We start from the raw sequence: 13,733 nt of genomic DNA on the forward strand, positions 1-13,733 counted from the left end.
TAACAATCATGCTGACCACCCTGTTAATTATAAACATTTTTCCCATCAGGCCTTGCTCCTGACATGCCATTAATCACATATGGTCTCTCCTTCCCTTTTATCGATTGGTATAATTATGACTCTGCTCTGTTTTAGTTTTCACCTAACTTTGTTTCAGATCTGCTCAATTCAGCTGTTGCTCCTCCCTTTGCTTCCTGTGTTTCTTTCCCCCTCTGCCACTCTTTTTCTCTTGTCTTTTTCCTTTTATGGTCAGTAAAGGTGTATGATGATTGTAGCAGAGATCATGTGCATAATGGTTTCCATCCACCTGGTAACGTCGAATCACATTAAAGGAGTAAATGTAGAATATCAACCTTTAGCATTGAAAATGGTCGCTGTGGTCACAATTCAAAACAATGTAGTGTGGTCGCCAATGTTTTGCACATACACATACATGGAAGTGTGTCTGCTCTAGAGCAATGACAGACTGTAAGAACATTATACACTTAAAATATTCACAAACAACACAACTTGAGTGAGAGAGAGAGAGAGACAATTATCTAACACTGGATGATGTCTTGTTTCCCTGTCTGGAAGAGAATTATCTACATTGGTATATCTTGTCTTTAGCTTCCTCTCTAGCAGTTTACTTTTTAACACTTCTCCACTGCAGACCCTCGTTTTCCTTCTCGTTTCTTCTCCTTTATTTTGTTCTGTATTGACACGTATGGCGCTTTTCTACTACCCAGTTCCAGCACGGCTTGACCCAGGATGTTTTTTTTCTTTGCTTTTCCTTTAGTGATAGTACCTGGTCCTTTTTTTTAGTACCTTCTCTTTTGAGGTTCCAAGCGAGCTGAGCCAATACTAAAACATGACAGGGACAGACTGCCAGCCACTGATTAGAGTGTCGCATCAATTAAAAAGACTTAAAATTTCTGAACATGTGTTAATCTCCAACATTTAGCAAAGAAATGTCTAAAATCTCAATATTTAGTAATACACCACTGAAGTCTGGAGTATTTAGCGACATCACAACCCCTTCCACCGTATTTCAGTGGCTGTTTAAGACTGAGTCTGTGCACCAGTACTGTGGGAAGTACTGAACAATTCTGTGAACAAATCTTTTTAATTAACTGCTTCTAATGATTCAGTACACTGAAAACAACTGCTTTACAAGTCACTAGTTTGTGTGTTTGCATCACGTATAAAACAAGGTCACGGCAGTTTCGTGCCGTGTTATTGTAATGGAAAACCCTAAACCCCAAACCGTGTAGTGTGGAGTTGAGTCGTGCTGAGCCGAGCCGAGCAACAGACCAGACAGAACACCAAACCAAAACATCAGCAGCTTGCTAATTAAAACAGAGAATTGTGAATGAACTTTCCGTACCATCGGCAAAGTCATTACAAAGCCTGAATCTCTGATGACACATCCTAGTCATTTTATGACTTAATATAATACATATCCACTTAAGAGTATCAGAATGCAATGCAGTAATGAACCACTGTCATGCCCTCTACTCCAGTCTGCACCATGTATGCCTGACTCTAGTTCTCTGTCTGTTTTAAAGATGAATCCACCCTGAAGATCAACAGTGTGGATCATATCCCTCAGACCTTGGCCAGTCACATCCGTCTCCCAGAGGAGTCCCAGCCCCAGGGCCTGGAAGAGAACAGCAACATGCAGCATGGAGCGGATATGCTGAAGCCAGACCCAAGGGATACTTTCTACAGCAGTAAATCTACTATTTCACTTTGTCCCTTGTTTTCTGTCCTCATCCTGGTTTTCTGGCCTATCATCTTTTCATATTGACTCATTGGCTGTCTGTCTCACAGACTCCAGCTGTACTCACAGCTTATCTGGCTGTGTTTTTATGTTGTGTTTTTGTTTCTCTTTCTGCATTTGAGCTTTGTGACTCTTGAGTTTTTTGTTTCTCCCAGGTCTCAGATATTTTGTCTTCTTTATCTCTGTCCTCAGCTCCTATGATTGACCCCTCCCACCTGGAAAATGTTCTGCCAGCTTGTCTCTACTCTCCAACCTATGTAGTCAAAGATTTCCCCATCGCCAGATACCAGGGCCTGCAGTTTGTAAGTCCTCTAAAATCACCATCCCTCTTGGAGACAGAAACACCTGCCATTCAGTCTGTGTAACATTGATTTATTTTAGTGAGTGTCATTTGAGTTGTGCATCTGTCTCTCAACTTGCTAAAAAAAAAAAAAAGGAGTCAAACACATTCAAACAAACTTCATTGTAAAAGATCTGAGACGAAACAATGTGAAGGTAAACACAATGAAGGCAGTGGCAGATAATGTTGAGCACTGCTCCCCTCTATAGGACGACATGAGTTACTGCAGCAGCTGCTGATTAAAGTGATGACCTGGAAATTAAAAATGCAAATCCTTCACAGTTTCACAGGACTCACCATCGTAGGTTATTATCCTCATAGAAGACGACTAAATCTGTATTTACTACCGTACGTGTGTTTCCGACAGTGTTATTTAATTTTTTTCCCCCTTGTACTTTTCTTCAGGTTTATTTGTCCTTTGTGTACCCCAATGACTTCACACGTCTCACCCACATGGAGCGAGAGAACAAGTGTTTCTACAGAGAGTCTCCGATCTACTTGGAGAAGTGAGAACATTACTTTGCTCTTATCTCTTAGAGAGTGGAGGGAACATTTGTCTCTGTCTTGTATACACAGTTTGAGAAAGTAGTTATGTAAAATAACTGCTCCAGTGTTTGTGAAACTGATAGCAGAATGAAGATGCATCGAAATGTTAGAACCTAAAGTTTGATGCCTTGTGTGTGTGTGTGTGTGTGCGTGTGCCAGGTTTGGTTTCTACAAATATATGAAAATGGATGAGGAGGAAGATGACAGACCGTTCGTCTTCCCAAACGCATCTGGTAACTAACAAATGCACACTCCCGCATACACTCAGACACACGTACCTACTCACACACTCCCTCCCATCAACTTTGTGTCTGCCTTCAGATTTCCTGGAAGAGGAGGAAGTGGTGGATGCTGAGGACGAGGTCGAGATCGTTGGCACAATGTCGCCCAAGAAGCCCTCTCGCCCCAGCCAGATCAGCCACACCTCCAACCCCTCCCATCATCACTCAAAGTCTGGGCCCACACCAGCAAGCAGGGAAGGGGAGGGAGAGGAGGGAGCGGTCAACAGCATCACACTCCGCAGAGAGAGGAGACACTTTTTTCACAGGGATGGACAGATTATTGGCAGGGATCTGGACAGAGACTGGGGACGGGATCATACCAGGGAATCTCTGAGACAGGACCCCAGGAAGAGACTCGACAAAACCCAACCCAGGCTGCTTGAGTCTTATACCGACACTGTGGTCCAGGGTCGCTCCCTGTCCTGGATCCGTACTGATCCTGTAGAGCAGGGACTTGGCCAGATAGAAGGAGGAACAGATGGTGTAGGTGGAAGAGGAGGAGTAGGAGAGAAAGGCGCTGTGACTCTGCCTAAACTCAGCAAGTCTTCTCTCCTTTTCACCCAAAAGTCCTCCCTCTCTGCGCTCACCAGCCGTGCCAAGCAGATCATCAGCAACTCCGCCCACGGCAACAACCCTTACGACAACAGCAACCGGCCTCCTGGAAACAAGAAGGAGGAGAACAAGATCTACATCACTAGGCCTCGGCCTGCCAAGGAGAGGGAGAGGGAAAGAGAGAGGGAGCAGCGTCGGGAGAGGAGGGAGGAAAGGTTGTATCGACATCCTAGAGAGGTGTTTCCAGGCGTCTTTTTGTACCAAACTGGGAAGACCACGAGGCTGGTCAACTTGGGTGCCAAAGGGCACACTTTAGGAAAGGTAACGGCAGGTAAAAACCATGTTAGTGTCTCTCAACTCTGGCCCTACCCCCCAACAAAAGATGGGAAAACATCTCATAATGGAAGCATCAAAATGACAACAAGGAGTAAGGAGCTTCAGGATTTAAAGAGCGCCGCCAAAGCTGATCTATCCAGTAAAGAAAACCCACCAAACCCATTGTCCCATCACCATACCACCGCTGCAGTTGCCATGACATTGAACTCCACGGAAAACGCACCCCACGGTGAGTCAAGAGTCACTTCTTACCTCAGGCTCTCCGAGATCACAGAGTCCCAGCAGCAACCAGATCCAGACCCAAACCCAGTAGAACCTGACCAGGATACAAATCGCTCAAATCCTGAGCCAGAGCCAGAACCAGAAGAGGGTGAGATGTCAGACTATAGCTATGAAGAAGCTGAGGCACGGCCAGGCTGGGCAGAGGAGAGCATCAATTGGCAGAGAACCTTCTCTGTCAATCCAATGGACTTTGAGCTGCTGCGATCGGACTGGAACGACCTGCACTGCAATGTGTCTGGCAACCTCCAGCTGGCAGAGAGTGAGGTGGTGGATGTTCTGGCCCAGTATATGGAGAAACTCAATGAACGCAATGGAGGGTAAGGATACAGATTAAGGGAGTGAGAATAATGTGAGGGGGCTCATACATTAAAGATGTGGTTTCTCATGCTAGCTATTATGTAACTTCACTCGGAAATGTATTGGTCATGCCCTGGTGCTCTGACTTTTTGTTGCTAGACCTCTATGTACTGATCACCATTTTCTGCAGCAGCGATTACAAAGCCTGATCTTATTTGTGTGAACTCGCTCGGCCATTAACTTTTCTCTGTTTTCATTTTCCTCCCTCATCACGCCACGCTGGCTTCACAGCACCACGGATAATGAGCAGCAGCATTTCGAAATGATCTGCCTACAGTCAAACAAGAATTAATGCAGTTGTCAGCATGATAAGGGAAATGTTGTTTTCTGTGTGACACGCAGTGCGTCCTTTCAAATTTGTATATTTGTGCCTCAGAATCTACACCCTGCTGAGAATCATCAACGTCGAGAAGCGGCGTGACTCCGCGCGAGGGAACCGTTACCTGGTGGAGCTGGAGCTAATGGAGAGAGGCCGCACCGTTGTACGTCTGTCGGAATACATTTACCTGCTGCTCCACCGCGGCAGGCAGGGGGATGAAAGTCTGGAGAACACAGACTCTGCGCCAGCCTCAGCACCAGCCTCTGCCCCCTCCACCGATACGTCCAGCCTCACTACCCCACCGCACCCGCCCTCCACCAAGTCGCCTGTCCGGCCCGGAGTGACGCCATGGAGCACGGCCTTTGCTAAGCCCCTGCTCTGTCAACCTGTCATGCTGCAGTGGAGGAGGGATGTGATGGTGCACTTTGTGGTGCCAGGTTAGTACAACTGAATCATCTATTGTATAAACAGTATAACAGTAAACAGAGTGTCCCAAACTTCATGTTTAAATGTCTAAAGATTGTACGAATCCTCCAAGGCCCACACGTTAACAACAATGTGGCAGTTGCAATAAAATAACCATAAATGACCATAAGTGAGAAGCCATGTGTTGTGGTTAAATACTTCCGGCTTTTATCATTTTGCTTTTCCAGATTTTACTTGAAGCACTTTGTAGCTTTGTTTTGAGTAGTGCTGCAACTAAAACCTTTTAATCTGTCTATATATTTATTAGTTTTTTTCAACAAAAGGTCAAAAAATGTTGAAAAGCGTTGATAGGTGTTTCTAAAACCTTGAAATAGTTTGGTCCTTAAAAAAATTGTACAGTTTTAATGGGTTTTTTTGTTATAATGAGCATAGAAACATCAAAACAAAATATTCACATTTGAGAAGATGAAAAATCTTGTTTTAATATATATTTTTTTAAATCAAACCGATTAATTTATTATCAAAACAGTTGAAGATTAATCTAGTCAATTAACCGGTTAGTTGTTGCATCCCTAGTTTTTGCAGCCCTCAATAGCTTTTGAGAGATATTAATAGAGAGATTTTAATAATTGTATAGCACTTGAGGCAAATTAAAATCTTGAAAATGTTTTTCCTGATACTCAGTGAAAAATCAGGCTCGGTGGGTTCAGCAATTTATTTCCGACATGGAAAATCTTCATCGCCAGACCAAGGACGACAATTTCAGCATCATCATTGTTGACTTTGAGAGCGAAGACATGGACGTGGAGCAGGCACTCAGAGAGAGCAGTGTGCCAAGGTCTGTGTGTAAATAACTCTGTTAACAAGATTTTAACATTTAATCATTATTTACCAGCTTAGTAGATGTTTATCCAAGTGTGTGTGTGTGGTTCTGTTTTGACAGATATGAGTATCTTAGGAGAGAGGGGAACTTTGAGCGCTCAGCGGGACTGCAGATGGGAGTGGACACTGTCGAGGTCAGAGACACAAACACACATAGGCAAGACAACAATATGTGAGCTGGCAGAGAAAAGCCACTCGCTGAAGGTCAGCCGCTCACATTGACCACATGACCTTTACTGGCTGATGGACAGGCAGAAAAGTACACTCATGCATAATGAATGCATCACTGCTCAGCTCTGTCTGTCTGTCTGTCTGTCTCTGGCTGTGGAACTTATCTCCGAGCCTCGTCCTGCTTCCCTTCTCCCTCTCTTGCACAGATCCCAGCTGTGGATGACGGGGGAATCGCTCAGACAGCGAGCTGCATTTCCTCTGTCATGTGTGCGCCACAGCTGTCGCATCCACTCCTTTTCACAGGTTATTTGTGTGCATGTGCTCTCACGCCTCCTCTCTGGCTGTCTCTCTATCAGACACGCTGCCGTGGGGACGTGGAGTGGCTGGAAATTTGGACAGACGTTGATCTGTCATTTGAGTGTCAGTGCTGTCGCGGCGAGATGACAGGCCTGTCGCTCATGTCTGAATGACCTACAGGCTGTAGGAGTCAAGACAACCTACTCGCTCTCTTTAATCCTAAAATCCCATATTGGTCACGTCACATGAACATGCACTCGCATACACAGTTTGCAAAGTTTGCTCCAGCGGAATTCAAACCAAATTACTTTCTCAGTGGAACACTGGATTAAGGTTAACATGCTCATACGTAATAAGTTTGTTTTGTATTTCCTCCTGCAGGATAATCACAGCATCGTGTTCCTGTGTGACCTGCACATCCATTTCCCTCACAATTTCTTGGAAAGCATCAGGAAGCACTGCGTCGAGGGACGCCTCGCTTTTGCTCCCATCGTCATGAGACTCGGCTGTGGCAGTTCACCACAGGAGCCTGACGGTAACACGCAGAGAGACACACGTGCATGCAGGAGCCATGACTGTGCTCACAAGGGAACAGTTAAACACACATACGTTCATATCTGGGGCTCATCACTCAAAGCTCATTCTCCAGTTACAGCAATATACACTCACCTGCCATTTTATTAGGTACGCAGGACACCTGGTCTGGTCTTCTGCTGCTGTAGCTCAGTTGTGTATTCAGAGACGGTCCTCTGCGGACCTTGTTTGTAACAAGTGGTCATTTGAGTGACTGTTGTGACATACTGTTACCTTTCGGGCATTTTCAATAAGTCTGGTCATATTCCTCTGACTTTCTCGCTCCATTGAGGACTATCGCTCACTGGATAGTTTCTCTTTTTTAGGACCATTTTCTGTAAACTCTTGTGTGTGACTCTAAAATACTAAAAAACAACCATGTCCCCTTCAAAGTCTCTTAAATCACCTTCTTCTGCTTTTTTTGTAATCATTTGCAGGTTATTGGGAGGTGAATGGCTTTGGTCTGTTTGGAATCTACAAGTCAGACTTTGACAAGATTGGAGGGATGAACACAGAGGAATACAAAGATCGTTGGGGTGGAGAGGACTGGGAGCTGCTGGACAGGTAACCCTGGAGATGGTGACTTAACTGAACTCTGTGGTGACTTTTAAAGATGTAGGTAAACATCATCTGCCGTGTAAGGACATGAACTTGCTAGATTTCTGCCTCTGGTGACATAGATTACAAGAGGAGATTTTTTCTTTTTAAATGTCTGAATGTTTTATGTTTCAGTGCTTTATGCAGGGCAGGAAGGCAGAAGTCTCAGTGATGGCTGATTCAAAACCTGACCTGTGCTGACCATTTGATAAATACAGTAAAAAGGGACTGAAAACACACAGACTGTTACAACGTTTCCATGGTACCTTTAGTTCCTCCTAAATGAAAGAGGAAGAAATCTTCTACAACCTTGAGTTCAGTTTCTTCAAAAACAAAGCTTAATTCAAATTAAGTTAATTTGCAAAAGTCTTACATGTCCTTTATAAGAATGTGAAACTGTTAAAACCTTTCGATCAATGGAGCAACACTTTCCTTGACAAATATAGAAGCTGATACTCGTGGTGTGGAAAGTTTATAAGACAGTAGGTCCCTGAGCATAGACAGAGTAACAGGTTCCCCTAACCCTCTTAGATACACAAAACAATTACAAACACTACAGTATGATCGTTATTGTTTTTTCTCCAAAAAAATCATTTGTGAATTTGTACTTCAAAAACCACACTGTTCCATATATATATATCTTGGTTATATGACCCTGATAACAGTGTTAGGCTATATTGCTTTTTCCCCAAGTAAAAATAAAAAGCTACAGTCTTGAATGCCATGAATGCAACAGAAACCCTTGAAAGAAGTTTTAACCCAGTGTTTCACCCGCTCCTCTTCTCTCCAGGGTGCTGCAGAACGGTTTGGAGGTAGAGAGACTTCGTCTAAGGAACTTCTTTCACTACTTCCACTCCAAACGAGGCATGTGGAACGCTCAAAACAAAAAAACTCCTAAGGGATAGCGCTCCCTGCTGTTCGGAGGATCCCAAAACCTACCTGCAGATTCACTGTGTGTGAGAGAGACCTTCGGTAGCTCGCTCACTGCCTGATCTCTGCCTTTTTTTGAAACCAGGCTCTTTTCATTGATGCCTCTGTTTCGCCATCGGCCCCTCTTTTTATGCTTGTTTGCTGTACGAGGAAGTAAACAGAGTCTGAATTTGAACTTGAGCTGTAATACGCAGACACATCCGAGTCGTCACTTTGCCTACTACTGTACAGAGAGAGGACAGTTATTCTTGTTCTCCTTCTCTCTGCCCTTTTTTTGGTGCAATGTTTTCAGAGGGACTGGAAACAGCTGTTTTGGAGCTTGCGTGTACGAATGTGTGTGTGTGGGGAGGGGTGGGGTGTTGCCGCTTTTGTGTGCTTGTGATGACAGGAAGCAGCTTTTTTTTTCCAGCAAGGAGATGTGAAGACAACCTAAGATCTGTTTTTCTAACACGCCCGACACGGGCGCTCAAATGAATGTGTGTTAACGTGTTATTCGGATATATTCAGACACGGCGGCGTAGCTCAAATAAGGGGAACTATGACAGGACTTCTGAATACATCTACTACTACTACCTGTTGAATATCGTTTAACCAGAATGACCAAGGTGCTGACATTTTCCTGATCTAAAGAAACAAAGAGAGTTTTAAAATCATATATATATATATATAAAAAGAAACTTTTTTAAACAGACACAGACAGATTCATCACCTTTAGGTCTCTTCTGTATCTCTTTTGTTGTCACTTCATCTTCCATCTCATGCTAATCAGTGCATCTCATCACACTGCTGTTTTGTGATAGCAGTATTAACCCAGATCAATGGTAGCTATTGGTTATGAGTTGATTAATTTGTTATTAACTAAAGTTGGTTTAAGTTTTATTTATTTAAACGGGATTTTCATTTGTATGTTTGGTTTACATGTTTAAACTCTACCTATGGTATCCTCCATTCCTTCCAGATCGCTAACCTCACTGACAACTGGAACATAAAACTGTAACCGGGGGATAACTAAGGACATTTGATTTAAAGTCGACTCGCTGTGCAATTTCTGAGCTGGGTGTTACATTATAAAAATACTGGACTTTGGGGGAATTAAAACACCCACAGAACGGGAATTGACTTCACAAAACACTGACACTCTTCTTTTGAGCTTCGATTAAGCTCCAGCATAAGGGAGACCAGTTCATGTACTGGACACGATGTGGCAAGGCATGGCTGTTTCACAAATGTGTGCCTTTTATCAGGGTTTGCAGACAGTTTTTTTTTTAATCATTATTATTATTATTATTATTATTATCAATGACTATATGACAGAGGACAGGGACAGATAAATAGTATAACTTTATTTATCAACGGGACTGTAATGTCACTGTAAATTAAGATTTACACTGTAAGGAAATATGGTTATCTTAAATGGGGATACAGGTGTGTTGGGTCTTTTTGTTATCACATGAACTTAGACGGGAGAGGGTGTGGTTATTGTGAGCCCATTGTTCTCGTTGATGAAATCGACAGAGTCGGTTTCAATGACTACTGAGTGGAAAGGCGGTGTGATGGAGACTCAGTGGCAGCTGCTGTTGAGCAGGTCGTCTCCTGCTCGCATTACTTTGGCTGGAAGCCGAGCTCCTAATGCCTCTGTTTATACAACATGGTACTTACATTGGCAGGGAGAGGCTGGAGGGCCCACGACTGGACAAATATATGGATGAGAGCCAGTGATCCCTTATTGACTACATGATTGTCCAAAAGTAAGAAACAAAGCCCTCCAAGATTCTTGTCCCTCTGCAGGAAAAGGGTCAATACTGTCGGTTGTTAAACGTTGACATGGGATTATTTAAAGAGGGGGAAAAACAAACAAAAAACAACATTAAATATAAGATTATACATATATATGTGTATATATATGTGTGTATATACATATATATGTGTGTATATACATATATATGTATATATATATAAATATATAAAAGAAACATAAAAATAAAAAATAGGAATATACATTCCAAGGTAATTTCTGTGAAATTGTTTTGTAGGGAAAAGGTTTTAAGAATGTATTGTACTTTTATTTTCATTTGTTGTTTTTTGCAAATAAAATTTTATGCTTACATCCACACAAGTGTGTTTTTTATATATATATATACATATATATATATACGTATGTGTATGTATGTATCAAATCTCAGTTGCTTTTGTTCAGTCAGTGTTGTTTTGTATTGACGAGATGTTAATTAGTGACGTCCCCTAACTGGCCACACGGTGGTGCTCTACCCACACAGTGCACTGTAACTGCAAAGGCACAGCAGCTGAATGAGATGAAGCACAGATATATACAGAAATCAATCAATGTTTTACCTCTTCACATATGGACCTTCAAACATTTTCCTGCAACCTTTGAAAAGTTATTTTTTTCACCCAGTATTGGGTGGCATAAAGCTCGGTATGATTGTAGTATATAAATATGTAGATTCTGCCTGTTTGCTATGAATCCAGAACCTAGTATATGCAAAGTGTGTACTACAAAGACCCATTCATCCTCTTAAATTCAATCAAGCATGGTAAAATTTCAAAGATTTTCCCTTAAAAAAAAGTACATTTATTCACATTAAAAATTGAGATCCATACTAAAAGTTTTTTTAAAAAAACTACTTAGTTTTTTGAAAGAAGCTTTTTTCTTTCAACAAACAAACCAACATGTGTAAAAGCCTTCTTAGCAGAAGTAATGAGCTCATATGAAAACCTTAAGGGATAAACCCTATCCATTTACCGACTGTAACTGACATAATCTCTGTGTGTGTGACTAATGCAGAGAAAAGCGATCTTGAAACTAACACTCTGAACAGAGGTGACATGTTTTGGAAAGGTCCTATGCTTTAGAACACATTTAATCATTTGCAGGGTGGTTTGTTGTGAAATGTCGAGCCCCAGTGTGTCGCTTTGCTGGGGGGGGTTTGGGGAGTGTGGGGGCTGCGTTGATGTTGGCCCTGGACATGCACACACACACACAGAGAGCCCATGAGGTAATAAGCCTCGTCTACACCACAGCTACATGAGGTTTGGATGAGGCAAGTGCTAAACTCCTGTGATCTCCTCGACACTCTGGGAGTGTATTCTGAAACCACTGACTAACACAGCAACATAGAGTGAGGCATTACTGCACTGAAAGGTTGACTCTGTTTTCAGTTCCCCTGACTGAGTGATTCATAGAGCATGATGTGTGACGTGCACATGTGTCGGAGGGCCAGGGATTCCACGTCAAGGAAGTACATGGTGTAGAAATTCCTGTAACTCACAAGTCTTTGTATGTACAGGAAAACCATGCAGAAGCGTCGCTTTCATAATGTCCATGCAGTGTAAGTGTCCTGCCATAAACCTGTTATGTAATCGCACTGTACTCTGCAGACACACCCTACCTTGTCTGTGTGAGTGCAGAATGATGAGAAGCAGAGAGTCACAGACCCACGTTTGCATGCTTTGATTGCGTTACTTCACCTCATGCTCCACCTCAGCAGGATCAACAAACATGTCAACACTATGAACCAAACCGTTCAGCGTTGGTTACTCTTTTCTTTAGGCATTACCTCTACTGACCTGGTATCAACTGTCAATACCTGCAAATAATACCATATTATAACATTTTATTTTATTATCCCACATATTGTCAAGTTATTACCTGGTGATTATTGTAGAAATAAGAACATTCACACGATGACTGTGCTTCAGTACTTAGGGCAATCCTGCATAAGCCGTTAAAATGCACTTTCAGTGGAAACCCCAAATCAAAGCAAACACTTCTCCACCTCTTCATCATCATCATCATTACCAAAAGCTTTACAGATTGAATGTTGGTTACAGGCTGCAGGTAAGAGATTAGCTGACTCCTCATGAGTCAACATAATCTGTTTGATGAGCCTTTTGGTTCCAGGTAATTTACCAGAATAATTTTACTCAAATAAAATGCGATTACAGTTGTTGTATTTAATCTCAGTGTGTCGTGAAATGAAAACAAGAAGCATGGAGATCGTTAATACGAAAGACGTTGACATAAAGCTTCAAGGATGCTGTGTCTCTGTGTGGAAACAATTACAGCTATGTGCACTCGAGGTCGAGGGTTAAAGGATTTGATTTACAAAGTGATTCACAAGCAATAAAAAAGAGAAGAAAACTAAAGGAAAGTAAAGAAGGGACACACAACGGCAGAGAATTTAGCGATTTGATGGTGATATAATATTCGGGAGAGAATGTAAGGCAGAGTTTCAAATATTCTTAAATCAATTAAATAAACAATACAAATAAGACAAGGAAGAATCATCCTGGCAGCAGAAAGTGAATTAGGACCCCACTTTCACCTGTGTGTCTTTATGGTCAGGCACTGTTTTATTTAAAATGCACTTTTTATTCACAAAGGTAATTAAGGTGGTGCACAGAGACTTTTTAACACCAATTGAAAAGTAAAATGTTGTAAAGATAAAAGTGCTGAAGATAAAAGAAAAGAAAAGAGAAATAAAACAAATGAATATAAATATAATAAAAATAACAGTTTTCTAAAAACTTTTTAGCAAACATTTATAAAACAAAAAGCTATAAAAGATCATTTGTTATATGCACATTTGGGACAAAACAAGTTCTGTTCATATTCACCAACTTTGGAAAGATTCTGAGCAGGTTTTGATTGGCTGTCGCAAAACGGTGCTGCTTCCTCATTGGTGCTTCCGTGTAATCAGTCAGCACTAAGTCCCGCCCCTCACACATCTGCAGCTGAGTGTCTCTCCGTCAGGCTGCTCCTCCAGAGTCCTGACGACGCACCGGGGACAGAGGAGCGATGAAGTAAACTCGGAGTTTTCTCTTCCACGGGATATTTATGGAAACAACAGTTCAGCGGCTAAACTCTAACTTCCGTCAATGAAAACTTGTCTGGTTGCGTTTACGGAGCGCGGAGACATTTCGTCGTGCGTGAGAAGGAAAGTTTAAATCCCCGTGCTGACAGGGAGGAAAGGTGAGACGACCGCAACTTTATTTCCGTTTCGTTTCTTAACAACAACAACAACAACAACAACAACAACATTAGTAGTTTTAGTTTGAGAG

General features: G+C 42.2%; 2 protein-coding genes across 2 annotated transcripts in view; both read left to right on the forward strand.

Moving 5' to 3' along the window:
- b4galnt4a (beta-1,4-N-acetyl-galactosaminyl transferase 4a) overlaps positions 1-9,316 on the forward strand; it is a 151,547-nt gene extending 142,231 nt beyond the window's left edge. The window contains exons 10-20 of the mRNA XM_044036182.1: positions 1,548-1,712; positions 1,955-2,064; positions 2,508-2,608; positions 2,808-2,881; positions 2,970-4,416; positions 4,833-5,212; positions 5,886-6,039; positions 6,145-6,217; positions 6,933-7,086; positions 7,562-7,688; positions 8,512-9,316. Of these exons, the coding sequence (XP_043892117.1) occupies positions 1,548-1,712; positions 1,955-2,064; positions 2,508-2,608; positions 2,808-2,881; positions 2,970-4,416; positions 4,833-5,212; positions 5,886-6,039; positions 6,145-6,217; positions 6,933-7,086; positions 7,562-7,688; positions 8,512-8,626 (2,900 nt within the window). The 3' untranslated portion in view covers positions 8,627-9,316. The remainder of the gene's footprint in view (positions 1-1,547; positions 1,713-1,954; positions 2,065-2,507; positions 2,609-2,807; positions 2,882-2,969; positions 4,417-4,832; positions 5,213-5,885; positions 6,040-6,144; positions 6,218-6,932; positions 7,087-7,561; positions 7,689-8,511) is intronic.
- A 4,095-nt stretch (positions 9,317-13,411) lies between these two features.
- The window catches only part of abtb2b (ankyrin repeat and BTB (POZ) domain containing 2b), a 40,118-nt gene continuing 39,796 nt past the window's right edge, over positions 13,412-13,733 (forward strand). Inside the window, exon 1 of the mRNA XM_044036835.1 lies at positions 13,412-13,644. The gene's annotated coding sequence lies outside the window, so the exon portion shown is untranslated. The remainder of the gene's footprint in view (positions 13,645-13,733) is intronic.

This window comes from Solea senegalensis, linkage group LG10 (genome assembly GCF_019176455.1).
Source record: "Solea senegalensis isolate Sse05_10M linkage group LG10, IFAPA_SoseM_1, whole genome shotgun sequence".
In the NCBI taxonomy this organism is placed as follows: Eukaryota; Metazoa; Chordata; class Actinopteri; order Pleuronectiformes; family Soleidae; genus Solea; species Solea senegalensis.